The 16,623-nt window shown below is 42.2% G+C and overlaps 1 protein-coding gene across 1 annotated transcript in view; it reads left to right on the top strand.

The window, feature by feature from the left end:
• KCNH8 (potassium voltage-gated channel subfamily H member 8) overlaps positions 1 to 16,623 on the top strand; it is a 374,236-nt gene that overhangs the window by 342,077 nt on the left and 15,536 nt on the right. The window contains exons 12-15 of the mRNA XM_007053238.3: positions 1,640 to 1,678; positions 3,508 to 3,866; positions 13,210 to 13,316; positions 14,374 to 14,450. Coding sequence (XP_007053300.1) covers positions 1,640 to 1,678; positions 3,508 to 3,866; positions 13,210 to 13,316; positions 14,374 to 14,450 — 582 coding nt within the window. The remainder of the gene's footprint in view (positions 1 to 1,639; positions 1,679 to 3,507; positions 3,867 to 13,209; positions 13,317 to 14,373; positions 14,451 to 16,623) is intronic.

The following is a 16,623-nucleotide window of genomic DNA, read 5'->3' as shown; positions in this document are numbered from 1 at the left end:
TAACTCTCCTTTATACTCCGGGAAGAAACTTCAAAAGAGAAGATTTTTTGCTCACATTTAACAATGCGCACCCACACACAAGTCCTTTCTTGGTAAAACCCAAACAAGATTCTGGCAGGCAAATTAATATTTTCATATTTCTGTTTGTTAAACTGCTAATTCATGTGGCTGGTTTTGTAGATCTTAATTAATATTATATCAATATATATTTAACACTTATACTGCAGTGGTGTCTAGAGGCCCCAAAGTGCTAGGCACTATACACACCTGTATTAAATGAATCTAATTAATACCAGGTGTGTCTGGGTGCAGGTGTGCATGCAAGTCAGGCCTTTAGTATCACATTAAACTGATCTTTTTTAAACTGTAGTATTTAGCACACTGAATGTTTCTATGGCTCCAAACTATCTAGGGCCCAGGTGCCGAGTTCCTTCCACTGACATTGATTACAATCAGAGCTGAAAGGGCTTGACATCTGACCATATCAGAGCTTTTACTGCTTAGACAAAATTAAACATTGGGGAAGCATACATTTGTGTGGCAGTAATATGACTTCATTTTTATGAGTAATTACAGAACTATTCACCTAATAGCCTTATAAACTGCAAGAGCTCTGATCTGATGACAAAACAACCAAGATTTTAAAAAATGGGTTACCAAAATTAATCTGCTGAAGTAAAATATTCAAAAGCACTTAAGTTATTTATGCTCTGAAGATCCCTTGACTTTCAATGTGACTTAGGCTCCTAAGTTACTTTTGAATTGGTGACTTAGGTCCAAATCCTCTATTTAGGTGCTTAAATCCCATTGAAGTCAAATAATTTTGAGGATCTGGGCTTGAGGGCTAGATTTACAAAGATTAAAAGTAAATGGGACTTAGGTGCCTACCTCACGTAGGCACTTCTGTAAATCCTACTAGCCTCCTATCTGCATTTTTAGACACAGTAAATACCTTTGTAAATCTGGCCCTTAAGCTTTGAAAATGTTACCTAGAGTTTGTATGTAGACATCTACATAAATAGTATAATTTTTCAGAAGTGCTGAGCATCTCTCAGATCCCTCTGATTTCAAAGGGAGATGCTGGGTAGTCAGCACTTTTGAAAATCAGGACACTTATTTTGGAGCCTAAAGGGGAGATTTTCAAAGGCACAGAGGGTAGTTTGACTTTCTGTGGGAGTTAGGAGCCTAACTTTAGGGATCCATTTTTGAAAATTGTTGGCCTACCTGTCCCTGTTCTAGATTCCTACATTATTTAAGGACCGATCATACAACGAACTCTGTGCCTACATGGAGACCTATCAAAGTCATTGGAGCTCCCTGTACAGAGATCCATCCATGTATGTCCAGTGCAGGTTCATGTCCCTAGTCTTGTTTTACTTTGGAGTAAAATGTTAATTTTACAGGAACTCCCTATTTCTTTAAAATGGAAGGTACGTTTTCTGGTCAACAACTTGGGTCCTGACAGAGTCTATTTCAAAGACGTTTCACTATCAGTGGCCTTTTGAATTTAATTTGTGGAATATACATTTGTTTTATTATGAGATTTCCTTGCTGTTCCATCATATAAAATTGCCCTTGGAAGCCAAACCTGTGCAGATTCACTTATTTTCTGCTACTACTACATTTTTTCCCTCCTCAGGTAATATCAAGATTATCAAACAAGTCTACGCCATCTCAGGTATGATTGTCTGCTTTTAAATATGATGAGCTTAACTCTGAAACGTAAGTGCCTAGGGCCTGATCCAAAGCCCTTTTAAGTCAATGGAAAGGCTCCCATTGACGTCGGTGGGTTCTGAATCAGGCCCTTAAATAGGATCCTGCATTTGAATGCTGAAAACTGCTGTTAGGTGTACCTTATAAATGACAATTTTCTATGCCTAAATGCTCAGGCATCTTAGCATCCAGATGCTGGATTTGGATGTTCCATTAATGCATATTCATTTTAAAGCTGATCCTGGAATGTTTACTCAACCCAAATGATAGACATGGAAAGTTCAATTTACATAAAGTTCTTTCTCATATCAGAGTTCTGTATAGTTTGCTCATCAGACTTCTATATAGCAGGGAGGCCATTATTATCTTCTTGACAGACAGGACTTTGCTATTACATTTTATATTCTTGACTTTTTAGACATATCAGATTGAAAAGATCTGGCTCAGTGTATCTGCATTAACAATAATAATTGTATAATGTTTACTCAGTAAACTGATAGTACAAGTAGAATAGCAAAATTAAACTCCTGCTTCAAAATATGAGGACAAGGAGTGATGGGCAAATCTCAAAAGATTGTTCACCCAAAATTTGTATCTTTACCCAAACTATCCAAACTGATATGATTGTGGACAATTGGACTGGAAATCTCTTCAGAACAGACTCCCACGTTTTCAATCACGCTGAAAATGCTCCAGGAAAGGTTTCTTTTGGGCTCAGTTGAATTTGGCTGTCCCATTTATTTGAGATGTGTGGAGTTTGTAAGAATGACTTAGGACCTGATTCTGCTACTCATAGTGATAATACCTTGCCTCACAAGTTGTAGCGTGGGACTAAATGGGACTACTTGTGAAGCAAGACCTGACCCGGAAATAAGCTCCATGTGGGCAGACCTCTGCAACTCACTGCACTGGTATTTTGTTTCCAAGAAATAATAATAAATTAATAATGCATAACTCTTATATAGCCATTTTCATTAGCAGATATTAAAGTGATTTTCAAAGGCATACCATTATTCCTATTTTACAATTGGGGAACTGAGGCACAGAGACATGATTTGCCCAAGGTCACCCAGCAGTAGAGTGGCAGGTCTTCGAAGTCTGTTAGGCCCCTCTGCCTCCTAAAATAAGCACCTACAGACCGTCCTACAATCTGTATTCTTTAATAAATTCATCTCTATATTTTGATGAGTTAGTTCTTCAGAAGGTAATCCTGTTACACTGTTTTGCATTAATAGGGCTCTGTGGGAGGTCAGGGGTCTGGCTATAAGGTAGTAAGATCAGAGTGTAAGGTCCCACCCAGTGTGACTAAGAGGAGGAACCAGGATGCATTCAGGTCCTAAGTGAACTGTATCACTCCTTATAACTGACTGTACTGGCCACATACTGGACTGTGGGTATATACGTTACTTACTTAAAACTCATTCCTTAACGCATCAACAGTCTGACAGCATTAACTTCAGAAGAACTAACTCCTCAAAAGACAGAGAGAAACCTATTAAAGTATATGTACTCTGGGTGGCTTGTAAGAACTAAAGTCAAGCAACATTTCTCAGTAACAAAATATATTTGCAGTGAGTTCACTGGCTATGTTCCTAGAGGGCTTTTCTATATTTACGTGAGGGTCTAAAGAGAGAAGGTGAGATAAACAACAGGTGGGTCCCAAAATAACATTTGTTCTAATGAAAAATAAAAGCTCTAAAGGATTTGGTTTTATTCAGGTATGAACATCAGAGCAAATCACTTGTCCCTGCAGTGCTGGGCTTTGAAGTTTATATGAATTATCCACTATTTTAGACAGAGCCCAAGGGAAATGGCAGCATAAACAAGAGACTCCCATCAATTGTGGAAGACGAAGAAGATGAGGATGAAGGAGAAGAAGAGGAGAATGCTGTCCTTTCTCCAATCCACACTAGGAGCACAACCTCATCCCAAGAGAAGAAGGCTGGAAGCAATAAAAGCTATCTAGGGATAAACTTGAAACAGTTGGCCTCAGGAACGGTGCCCTTTCACTCCCCTATCCGAGTTTGCAGTTCAAACCCTGCAAGAACCAGACATGAAACTGAACTCCACTACTACTCCAGAAAGAGAGAGAAAAACCTAAAACTGCACCTTTCAACACTGAACACCATTGGTCCCCCTGACCTCAGCCCAAGGTAATAGCTTTAAACATTTATCTTTATTTATTCCCCATCACATAAGTCTGCTTTTAAGTATCAGGTCATGAATTTTTTTCTTAATGCTGTAAAATTCTTGTTTTTCTTTAATGTTAGCATCCAACCTTCCTGGAGTCTTCCTATCCCAGCCATCCTGCATGAACAGGGGGAATTCTTTATTAACAAGAACTCAATGTTATTTAGCCCCTGGCAGGGGAAATTTTAGGACTTCAGGGCTGTATTACAAGATAAAGATGATGATACAACAGTGGACGTTACATGTGCTCAGCATATATGAAAATGAGATGAAATATTTAGATGAGGAGCTACTGATTTCAGTGCCTAACTCGAGGCACCCAGATTTTAAATGTTGGCCTTAACCCCTCTATGCATCAATATACCCTCTGTAGAACAAGTATGAAAATACATACCTTGCAGGGGCACTATGAGGCTTAATTTTGTAAACCATTTTGAGTCCCTCAGAGGAAAGGCTATATCCAGAGTAATCACTGTCAGTGCATAGCCACGTATACACAAAGTGACTGGAGTAGGTTATAGTTTATAGATTTTAAAAAGTGACAGATAGTATAATGGCAACCTGGCTTTACATGTTGGATGAGAAGTAACTATGAAGTTTTTAAGATCAGCTTTTCTCTAAAAATGTGTGGCGTAAACAAAATACATGATGGTGTGTGGTTGTATAAAAGTACGATTAGTACAAGTGTGGAATGACCTCATTAATGGCAACGCTGCTTATGTAGGTTATTCAGAAATCATAAGCTTTTATTAGCAAAAACTATAGCCTTGAGGACAGATCCTCAGCTCATGTAAGTCACCATAGGGAGCTGTACCAGTTGAGGATTTGGCCCTTCATATGTCTTGGTTTGGGCGTTTTAATTCACATCCTCCAACAGTTTTGAAGTACTGTATATTTTCAAAAGTTTTCTCTGTTCACTAGTGATAGACAAGCTAACGTAAAAATCGCTTTCTCCTCCCAGGGTTATGGTAGTGGTAAAGTAAACATGAAAACCACCAACTCAGCATCACAAATATACAATAGTTCTAGCTGGGTCAAAATTTATTTAGGAAATCATGCAATAAACTCAGTATAGCCAAAATTCACATAGTTACATGCAGCAAACCAACCCCTTGTGTTGTTAGTATATCTGTGGAAGCATATGATAGATCAGCTTCAGCGTTAGAAAAAGTCTTTCATCTCTACGGTAGGTCACACATTTGATTTGGTTCAAGTAAGTTATGACTGAAAGTCATTACCATTTGATGGCCTGTGGAAAATGAGTAGTAGTTCAGTAAATCCTTGGTTCATGGTGCCTATTAAAAATTGTCCATTACAATCAGACATGGCTAGATACTGGCCTCCAATTTTGTGAGAGCAAACTGCAGGTGCATTGTTACACACTATTATTTCCATACATACTTTTGCATATGCAAAATTAGAGTCATGTTTATAGTTAGGCTGGAAATGTAGCCCATAACATACATGATTTGAGACTTCTTATCCTGCCAGCCAAAATCCCTTTCTCTGTAATTTCCCAACTACATTTGCAATATCAGAACATGTTGAACAAAATAAAAAGGAAAGTCAGAAACCTGGAGCAAGTGTTTTTTCCAGTTAGTATTAAAATGCAAAAAGGACCCTAACCAATGGCTAAATGTTGGCCTACTTTGGGGCAGGAGTGTAAGAATGAGGGGGAGATGTGCAAGAAACCACCTCAACTTGTGATCCCTCTAGAAGGAGCAGCCACAGTGTTGCTGAGGAAATGTATGCCGTCCTCTCTCCCAGCATTCTGCATTGATATTATCCATCTGAAGAAAGGCAGAATGAGAGCAGGGCCATGACCCCAACCTGCTAGGGGGGCTCCAGTGTGCGTTCTCAAGGAATCCCTAAGGGAAATTCTGGCTGGACCAACCAGAATTCCACCTGGGGACTGCAGCTGTATCTCCAGTGCAGGCCTCTGCAGCCCTGAGACTACAATAGTGGCCACATTACAGATTAGAGGAAAGGGGTACAATTCCCCTTTACCTCAAACAGATGATCAAGCACGCCACCTGAGTAGTTAGGCAGTGCACGTTTCAGACTTTGGGCCATAGTCATATAATTTTGTGGAGAATAAACACTTCCCTGTCAGATGACTCCACTGTATAGATAATTGAGGTAGTGTTTTGTATTTTTCCCCTGTAAATCAATATCAGTATTTTTTGAACATAGGGCAATAGCCTCGGCTAATGTTAACTGGTGTAGCTCTATTGACTTCAATGGAGCTAAGTAGATTTACTCTACATGAGAGTTTTACCCATAGTCTGTGAATTGTGTTTCCTTATGTGTTTGCACAGCACCTAGCAAAATTAGCGCCCCAACCCAGACTGGAACTGAAGGGCACTACTGCAATAGTGTTAATATGTATTAATAATAATCAAATAACTCTCCTCGGTCCTGCAACCTATTAAATAGGTGTCCAACCCATAGGAAGCCACTTACATTTGGAGCACTATCCATTCAGCCTTCATCAGAATAGCCTTACCTTATTTCTGAAAATATTTTGCTTTGCTGCTATCACAGCAACTATCAACCAAGACTGTTTGTTTGTTTGTAGGAAATGCTTCCAAGACCATATCTATTCTAGTATTTACAATACTCACAGCTAGCATGGCCAGTATATTCATATAAAAATGGCATTCATCCTCCTCTACACTTAATAGGAAAAGCACATTGGTAAAATCCTATATGAGACAGAAATGGGTGCACTGATTACACTACCAGACTCTGGGAGTCTTAATTTTCCTTAAAAGAAAATCAGTCTCCTTCTGGGTTCACTAAAGGACCCAAGAAGTCTGCAATATCATCGATACTAGAAGAGACAATGGTTGTAAAGGATTTCTGGTTGTACTCTGGGGAAATTCCTTCAACAACTTCATCAGAAGGAACAATTAAGGCCTGATTCCAAGCCCGTTAACATCAGTGGGAGTCTTTCCACTGACTTAATGGGCTGTTAGTCAGGCCATTGATGTCTACATGTAAGTCTATACATACCTCACTTTTGACATTACCTTTCAGTTCACCTTTAATCCTGAAGTAACACTACAACCCCTCCATATGTTAGTAAGGTCTCTTGTTAGTTTAAACTATGGATCTGCTGTAATTTTCAATGCATATCTAATAGTTTTTTACCATGCTTATTTCCCATATGGGTTTTAAATGCAATGAAGATATTAATGTTTTAATCCATGAATAACCTGTACAAAGTGGATATTTGATGTGAGTTAAATCTTATTCTTTGAAGGCGTGAGACCAAATCGTATCACTCGGCTTTTATACTGAATTTCCAAACAAATTAATCATCTGAATTTCCAGCTGCAGGAAACACCATAGTCCTGAGTAGGTCATCTTTTCATGAGTCCCATCTTCTTCTCTATCACCCTTACACAAGTTTTCTAGTGACGATAACTTTTTGTATGCACCTAATACAGTAAAGTGTAATCACTTCCAATTGAAATCCTGATTCTGCCAACAGATGCACTAGTACAGAGCCCTGAGTCCAGTAACACTCTGCATGTGCACAGTGAATAAGGAGGATCAAGACTATAATACATATTTTGCTGCAAGCACATCTCTCAACTCAAACCCACCACCAATCCCACTGTGTTCTCTGTTCTATGTTTTCCAGATTTGCCCAGCCATGAGGTTTTTGCATTTGAGGACAAGAATAAGTATGTCCTTATTTCATGTAAAGTTTAGTTCCTGTTGTACAGGTGTCCCCTTATCACAAAAACCACCCTCACAATTAGCTGTGTAAGAAGAGAGGCCAAGAACTGGCTGAGCATAAAACTGACTTCTCTTCTAGAAGTCACCCCTCTGTGTCAGTTTTGAGGCAGTGTTAGGGAAGACTGTACCAGTTCCCATGCTGTGCCTGTTCTGTGGACAAAGTGAGGATTTCATTGTCCGCTGTTGTCAGTTGAGCACCTTTTACAAGCACTTGGGTTCGCTTTAAAACATTATGGGATAAAGGCTTGTATTCATATTACAAAACATGAATACATCAAAATAAGAAATAGTCAAACTTATATATTAATGGCCTATGCTTCTAATTTTTCCATTCTTCATCTTCATGGGCTTGATTCAGATATCACTTATACGGAAGTGAAACAGGGGAGTAGCTTCATGGGACTCAAATGGTGCAAAACTGGTGCAAGTGAAAGAAAAGTCTGCCCTTTTGTCTCAAATGCTTTTCTACAAAGTGAGCGTTTATATGTTAACGTGTGTTTCTGTATACACAAATGGATGGTTCTGTAGACACGGTGTCTGGAGGCCCTGTTGAAAAGGTCTGTTTCATAGATCAATCTTTTATTTGTTGGTTTGGTTGATTGGTTTAAGGTTTTTGATATGATGTGCACTCTCCCCTTTCTCTTTGTCTGACAAACACATAAGTACAGCCTAGAGCTATGCTTGCATACCACAATAAAAACCCATCTGATTCAAAATAAGGTTCTGATACAGTGATCTTATTCTCAATAGTATTTTTCATCTCAGGAGCTCCATTGACTGTGATTCTTAGAGCAGCTTAAGTTTCACCTTAGCTTAGTGAAGCAATTTTAATGCTGTGTTTAGCCATACGTATGCAAACTCAAAAGAAAGAACAATCCCATAGGAGGACTGAATATCTGAAGAGCTTGGGGAAGTTTTCATGAATTTGGTATGGCATTTGTTACTCTGATTAGATGTTTGCCCATGTGTTGAGAAGATCTAAGGTACCACAAGTGGAATTGCAGCCTGATCATTGCAGTGCATTGAAACAATCTGGATTTCCATTCTACTTCCTTATAAACAGAGTTTCACCAGAGCCAAGTTTGTTATGGGTCAAATTACTGTTTCAACTTTCAGGGTTGCAAAAGATGGGTGTGTAACGTGGCTTGAGTTGGGGTGAGTCAGGGCAGGATCTATATTGATCTTTTAGTTAATCAGTCTTCTACACCCCCATGGAGGGGAGCATGCTAGGGCTACTGTCAGCCATGCCTGAGTAAGAACTAAGTACAGACTTCAGGATTTGGCTCTTAATACAGCTTATATAGGTACACCTATATAGAGCATGCAGTGTAATTCATAATGTCACCAATAAAAAAGCACCTTGAAGTCACTAGGAGCCCTTCCTGGGACATCAGTGGGCATTGGTTTAGGCCCAGTATCAGTACTGGCAAGCAGCAAACCTTATTTGCAGGAAAGATGGTAGACTGATATTGGCAGGGCTGGATAAATAGAACAGTGGAACTGTCAAAGCTAGCTGTTACTACTGTGTTTGTCTGCACAGAGTAGACAGAGCTTTTGACCTGGCACTGCTAACTCCGTGGCCGGCGCCATGGTACCCGGGGAACTCCTGGGGGTTCACACAACCTTCCCAGGTTGCCCAATCAGTGCCGGGAGCCTCACAGAGGCCAGTGGCCTCGGTATCCCATCCTTCTCCGGTGCTTGAGGCTTCTGGGGGGTCAGACCCTGCAGGTCCAGGAGAACCCAGGGGAGCAAGCTGCTGAACCACCAATGGAAGTGGAGGTTCCCACGGCACCGGCATCATCTTCCTCATCGCCAGACGAGGCTATCATGGGGCCCCCTCACCCATTCCTCAGAATGACGCCAAGGCACACCAGGAACTTTTGAAGAGGGTCGCTTCTAACCTGGGGCTTCAGTTGGAGGAACTGGAAGAGCCCTTGGATCTCTGTTTGATGTCCTCTGCTCCTCGGCTCCTGCCAGGGGGGCTCTACCCCTTCATGAAGGGATCTCCAAAATCACTAATGCCCTGTGTCAGACCCCCCTTCCCTGGCTCTATCTCTAAAAGGGCCAAATGCAAGTACTTTGTGCCAACCAAGGGGCATGAATACTTATACTCCCACCCAGCCCCCAATTCCCTTGTGGTCGAGGTGGTTAACCACAAGGAGAGGCAGGGACAACCCGGGGCCACCCCCAAAAATAAAGACTCAAGGAGGCAGGATCTTTCTGGACGTAAAGTTTATTTGTCTTCCAGCCTTCAGCTGAGAGTAGCCAACCACCAAGACCTCCTTGGCCAATAAGACTTCAATATGTGGCAAGCCATGGCCAAGTTCGAAGGGTCACTCCCTGAGGCTTCCGAGAGATCCTCGACGAGGGCGGCGTCAGACACTGCTGATGCTGTTGCTCACACTATGGCTTCCGCTATCTCCAGGCAGTGAGTCTCTTGGCTGCTCCTCTCTGGGTTGTCCACCGAGGCCCAGCAGTCATTGCAGGACCTGCCCTTTGATGGTGGGGCCCTAGGCAAACAGCCTCAAGGACTCCTGCTCCACCCTGAAAATGCTGGGTCTCTCCGTCCCAGCCTCGGTGCATAAGCAGTTCAAACCACAGCAGCCTCAGGGCCAGGGGAGTCAGCCTCGGCAGGACCAGCCCAATAAATGAGCTAAGGGTTACAAGCGCCACCTGAGCCACCCACCTCCACCCTCTGCCAGTTGGGCTTGACCCGTAATAAGCAGGGGGCCAAACGGTCATTTTGAGGGTGCGCCCGAGGGCAACCTACCAGACTATTCCCTGGATCCATCTTTCCCAGTGTTCTCAGACCACCTTTCCTCCCGACTAGGACTGCTATAACTTTGGACCACTGGGTCCTCAGCACAGTGGAATGGGGTTATACCTTCCAGTTCCTTTCTACCCCCCTTCCCACCCACCTTCCCCGTACCTCTTCAGGGACCCCTCTCATGAGAGTCTCCTCATGCAGGAAGTACTACTACAGCTGGGTGCGGTGGAAGAAGTTCCTCTTAAGTATGGGAACAAGAGGTTCTATTCCCGGTACTTTTTAATCCCAAAGGCCAAGGGCAGTCTACGGCCCATCCTGGATCTGCAAGATCTCAACAAGTACCTACAGAAGCTAAAGTTCCACATGGTCTCTCTGGCTTCTATTATCCCCTCCCTGGATCCAGGAGACTGGTATGCTGCTCTCGACTTGAAGGACGCATACTTCCACACAACGATCTTTCAAGGACACAGACACTTTCTCCAGTTTACGGTGGGTCCCCATCACTACCACTTTATGGTCCACCCGTTCAGCCTGGTGACAGCACCACAGGTGTTTACCAAGTGCATGTCGGTGGTAGCAGGTTACCTCAGGCGCCAGGGTATCCAGATCTACCCGTACCTTGGTGAGTGGCTCATCAAGGGTGGTTCCAGGTCTCAAGTCCGAAGGGATGTCGTGGTGCTTCAAGCCACATGCCACTCTCTGGGCCTACTGGTAAACAACAAAATGTTGATGTTAGTGCCAGTGCAAAGGACAAAGTTCTTTGGCGCGGTCCGCAACTCTGCGCCAGGGTGTTCCTGCCTCTGGAAAGGCTCCACACGTTGGCAAACCTCATTGAAGAAGTCTCCGCATTCCCTCTGACTACAGCCAGGGTCTGTCTGTCTGCCCGCTGGGCGCATGGCAGCATGAACTTATGTGGTCCACCATGCCAGGCTCCGAACGCAGCCCCTGCAACAATGACTGGCGATGGTCTATTCCCAGTCCTGAGACCCCCCTGGAGAAGATAGTTACCATTCCCCAGGTGATACTTACCTCGCTGAGATGGTGCACTGACCGCAGGACAGTCCTGGAAGGGGTTACATTCAATAACCCTCCTCACTCCATCAAGTTGGTGTTGGACGCCTCGGACCTCAGCTGGGGGGCACATCTCGGCAACCTCCAGACGCAGGGAATGTGGTCCCCAGAGGAGGTGCGGTTACACATAAACGTCAAAGAGCTCTGAGCAGTCCGGCTGCCATGTGGAGTCTTCTTGCCCCATCTGTCAGGCAAGGTGATAAGAGTCCTGATGGACAACACAGCCTCAATGTTCTACATCAACCAGCAATGGGGAGCGTGCTCATCAGCTCTCTGTCAGGAGGCGCTCTGTCTGTGGGATTTCTGCATCAGCCACAAAATCCACCTGGAAGCTTTTCACCTTCCCAGCATCAGGAATATGCTGGCAGACCAGCTCAGCAGGGACTTCTCCTCTCACCACAAGTGGTTGCTCCATACAGAGGTAGCCTGCATGACCTTCCAAAGGTGGGGAACTCCCCAAGTGGACTGTTCACTACCAGACAGAACAGGAAATGCCACCGGTTTTGTTCTCGACAGGGTCTGAGCAAGGATTCCCTCTCCAATGCCTTCTCTCCTATTGTGGTCAGGGAGCCTGATTTACCTGTTCTCTTCCATTCAACTCATCAGCAGGGCCCTGGCAAAGATCAAGAGAGACAAGGCACAGGTTATCATGATTGCCCTGGCATGGTCTTGCCAGCATTGGTTTGGCACACTCATGAGCCTGTCAGTGGCCCCTCCCTGGCCCGTGCCCAACCGACCGGACCTGCTGTTGCAAGACCACGGTTGGCTCTCACACCCCAACCTCAGGTCCCTCCACCTCTTGGCATGGATGCTGCGCGGCTGAACCTGGAGGAGCAGACCTGTTTGGAGGAGTCGAACAGGTCCTCCTGTAAAGTAGGAATCCTTCAACTAGACTGACTTATGTGGCCAAGTGGACGAGGTTTTCCCACTGGGCGTCCGAACGGGGTATCTTTCCCTCGTGTTCCTCCATACAGGCTGTCCTGGACTACCTGCTCTATTTGAGGAACTAGGGCCGTGAACTCCTACCCATTTCCAGAGGTACTGCTTTGGAGTCACCTAATATGGAATGGACAAGAGCAAGCGCTCAAAGAAGAAAAGACAGTTATCTTTTCCATAACTGGTGTTCTTCAAGATGTGTTGCTCATGTCTATTCCCCACTGTCAGAGTTTCCGTCAAGAAGGAACTTAGGGTGGGGGGGAGCCGGCGGTGCCCCTTATACCGCGCCATGCAGGCACCACTCCAGGAGGTGCCAGAGCCAGTCCCCTATGGATACTGCTGAGGGAAAAACTTCCAGCACGGCTGCATGTGGCGATCACACACACCTAATATGGAATGGACATGAGCAACACATCTCAAAGAATACCAGTTACGGGAAAGGTAACTGTCTTTTTCACTGATGGTCCTAACAGTTTATAATTATTACAAATGGCATAGGGAATGCAAGTAGACTAGACTAAAGGCCCTATCACAACCTGTAAAAGTAATGATAGTTTCAAAATGATCAGTTAAGATGAAGGGCCTGATTCTCCTCTCTTTACTCAAGGTTTAAACAAGTGGCAACTCAGTTGGTCACACCTGTGTAATGGCCTTTATATTTCTCCTAGATTAGTGTTATTCAGAATTCACCATTGCTTAAGACGGTGCCTTTCAGTAATATTGATAATTACATTATGAAGTGTGAGGTCTGTACACTCTATATTCAAATACAATGTTTTTAACAGGATTGTCGATGGGATTGAAGATGGAAACCATAATGAGGGAAGCCAGACTTTTGACTTTGGCTCTGATCAACTCAGGCAGGAATCCCGGGTATCTCCTGCAATTGTGGGTAAGTGCTATATCTAGCCACTCATTGTAGTAGACACTTTGATGACTTGCCTTTTGTGCATCTATACTTGCATGATTCTTAATAAAATAAACCTTTGAGTTACATGAATGGGTTTATCATGCAGCTAAACTTAGCGTCATTTGCATTGACCAGAAATCATGACAGAAAGGTACAACTGGATACCATCAGTGTGTCTGGGCCAGTTGTCCTGCTCCTTCCTATTACAAGTCAAGATAAATGGCTTGTCAGGAGTTTGATTTCCACTACATTTTTACTAATATAAGGGCTGATTCTATGAGGAGCTGAGTGCCCTCAACTCCATTAAACCTGCTGAACACAACACACTTCAAGATTGGGTCCCACGGGGACATACCTGGAAAAATAATTTAAGAAGAACCATACTGGAACTTTGCTGCTATTTTACTATTAACCCTTGGCTTTTTAGGGAGTTAAGAGTGTGTCAGAAATGAACAGGGTGAAAGCCGTGAGTAGCATGAAATGCTGGGCAGTCTTCTGAAAGGACTAATGAAATAAAGCAGCAGGCAGGAACACAAATATAAGAGCCCAGCCATTACTGCAAAAGCAATGGGCTAGTGTTGAAATGTCATAACCAGTTGAACTCAGATGGTTTCCCATTTTCCCCTCCTAGATGAGGAAACTGTTCCCACATAATTATGTATCTCTTGCCTAAATGCCACTGTGAAACTAATGCTTTTTGAAGGCAAAAACAACTGCATAATAGGGGTGTGGCAATTACATACATGATTTTTTTTTAATTGCTGAATTAACAGATATAAAGCCTTGACAGAAGTTCTGTGTCTTCTCACAGAGTAGGCAGACAGAGCAGTGCAATCTTCCCATAATACCTCATTTACATCCTTACTATACATTTTTACATTGACCATAGAAAGCCATTAAATGCTACTTTCATTTTCTCCCAAGCAAACCTGGGGTCAGATTTAAAGCAGAGAACAAGTGAAAGAGTCACCTTACTAACTCCCTAAACCACCTGATAATGTATTTCTATCATTTACATATATGCATGGATTATTTACAGACTCTGAAGTTGGTGCTGCAGTGCTAGTTATCAAAGCAGAAGAAACCAAACAACAGATCAGCAGGCTTAACCATGAGGTACGGAGATTTGTTTTATTCTGATTAACAACACTTTGATTAACAATAACACGAGAAGAGATGGGCAAAATCCGTGATGTTCGGGAATTTCACAAAGTTTTGAATTTGCTAAATTAGGAAGAGGTTCCCAAACCACCTTACCTGTAATTTAAATGCATTGTTTAATTCCTTTCAAGAGTAATTCAAACAAACAAACATACTTTATCTGGTCTGTGCTATGTATTAGAGTTAGACTTCTATCACCAGGAAGCAGCCTCTATATGGTGTGTGTGTATTATATATATATACACTATATAATATACACACACACACAGATTTTTTTCCATAATAGCTCTCTCCCTTCCCATGCTTCTTTTGTTTGTCTCTCTTTGTTTCACTATGCATACTCTTATTACATGCATTTCTATGCTTTTTTTTTTTTGCAATCTTCTTTGAGCAAAATGCAAATCTAGTAATATTTAAATTCATATAAAAATGTAACCCATATTATCTGAGTAGATTCAAAATTAGGCAGGAAGCGTTTGCCCATCCCTGCTCAAGCCATTAGTCCTGTGGAATGTAGGAATTATATAACATTTTGCTTTTTCAGATTATGACTTCGTTTTAAAGAAAGTAGTTCCTTAAATCTGCCTGGCTTCCACCTATTCTGAATGCTCCACTAATACTGATATGTCATCACTTGGTTATAGGGAAAAATGAAAAGCGTTAGAAAAATGATTCCCAGCAGGTACATGATACTGTGTCTTCACTGTGGTGTTTTTAAAAATTCATGTCCATTATGTTTTCAGTCAAATAAAGTACTTCAGGTCATACGATGGAGGCATGAGTAGCAATTCCACGGTTAAAGTTGCACTGAGATTTGCACTTAAAGCAAGACTGTTTTACAATGAAATGGTTGCTTTTAGTTTCCCATTTACAGTTGAATTTTCTGTAATATCTTTTTTTCTGAAAGATGTTATAACATTTGGTAAAGGAAACATTTAAGAATGAGCCCTTTTTTGAAATTTGGCCATAAACTGTGCCTTTATCTCTTCTTTTTTCTCTCTCTCTCTGACTAACCAACCACTGTCACCACACATGGTAAATTTCTCTCTCTGACCCCACCCCTCCAATCTCACTGATTGGCCACTTCTCAAATTTTCAGGCTTAAACCTCATATCCAGCTCAGCTGAATTCAGTTTAGGACCAGCAAAAGGGGACAAAAGGGGCTTTATACACCTTTATCGCCACCCCTAGGCCCCGTTTTGGGACTGGCTGGATGCAATTATGATGGAGATCTACATTTAAGCAGCTTCAGGAAAATGACTAGATATACCACAACTGGGACTGTGAAGAGGGGCCTAGAAGCAGTTGAGTTCCAAATGTGCCTTACGAGTTCTTAGAGCCTCCTCCATAAACAGACTGGAGAATCCCATGGCTTGAGACAAGGCTGGCATGACCATCACTGGTCAGAGCTTTCTAGAAAGCTTGATGCAGAGAGCTTCAAGAGCTTCAATATATCCCAAAAGTGAGCATATATACTGACAATACTCGAAGGAGAAATGTCGCTTACTAGCATATTAGCGATGCTTTTGAAACTTTACCATAGCAGAAGTTAGGAAAGTAGTATTGACTCATTCGTTAACCTTGAGGAGCACAGATATTTTTCAGATCTGAGGCTATAAATAAGTATTGTATGATTATCATCAACAAGCAATTGAAAATATAGTACTATGTCAAGAACCTTTCAAGCAGAAACCTAGTGGAATAAACAAACATTTTATCTGCAGTGGCTTTGTGCTTATTGCTTTTCCAGTGTAGTTATAGAAATCTTTTAGCACTATGATACATTTAAACAGTTGAAAAGATATTTTTTTCTAACACAGAATTAGTTTTCCCTGTTGGCACCGTGCAAAAAAAAAAAAAAAAAAAAACCAACGGTTTTGGTGCTGATCCTCTTCTCGCACTGCTGTGAAAAGGGAGTGAGTCCCTTAAAGTCAATGGGGTTACAGAGTGGGGAGAGAATTGTAACTAAACAAGGAATCCTTTACACCTAATCCAGTTTCTAATTCTATATTAATTATTAAAATACAGATTAAATAAGTCTCCCAAATGGTCTGAAGTAAATAGGATGAAATTCAATAAGGACAAATGCAAAGTACTTCATTTAGGAAGGGACAATCAGTTGCACACA

The sequence above is a fragment of the Chelonia mydas genome, chromosome 2 (genome assembly GCF_015237465.2).
Source record: "Chelonia mydas isolate rCheMyd1 chromosome 2, rCheMyd1.pri.v2, whole genome shotgun sequence".
In the NCBI taxonomy this organism is placed as follows: Eukaryota; Metazoa; Chordata; order Testudines; family Cheloniidae; genus Chelonia; species Chelonia mydas.
This window is presented reverse-complemented; position numbering and strand designations above follow the sequence as displayed.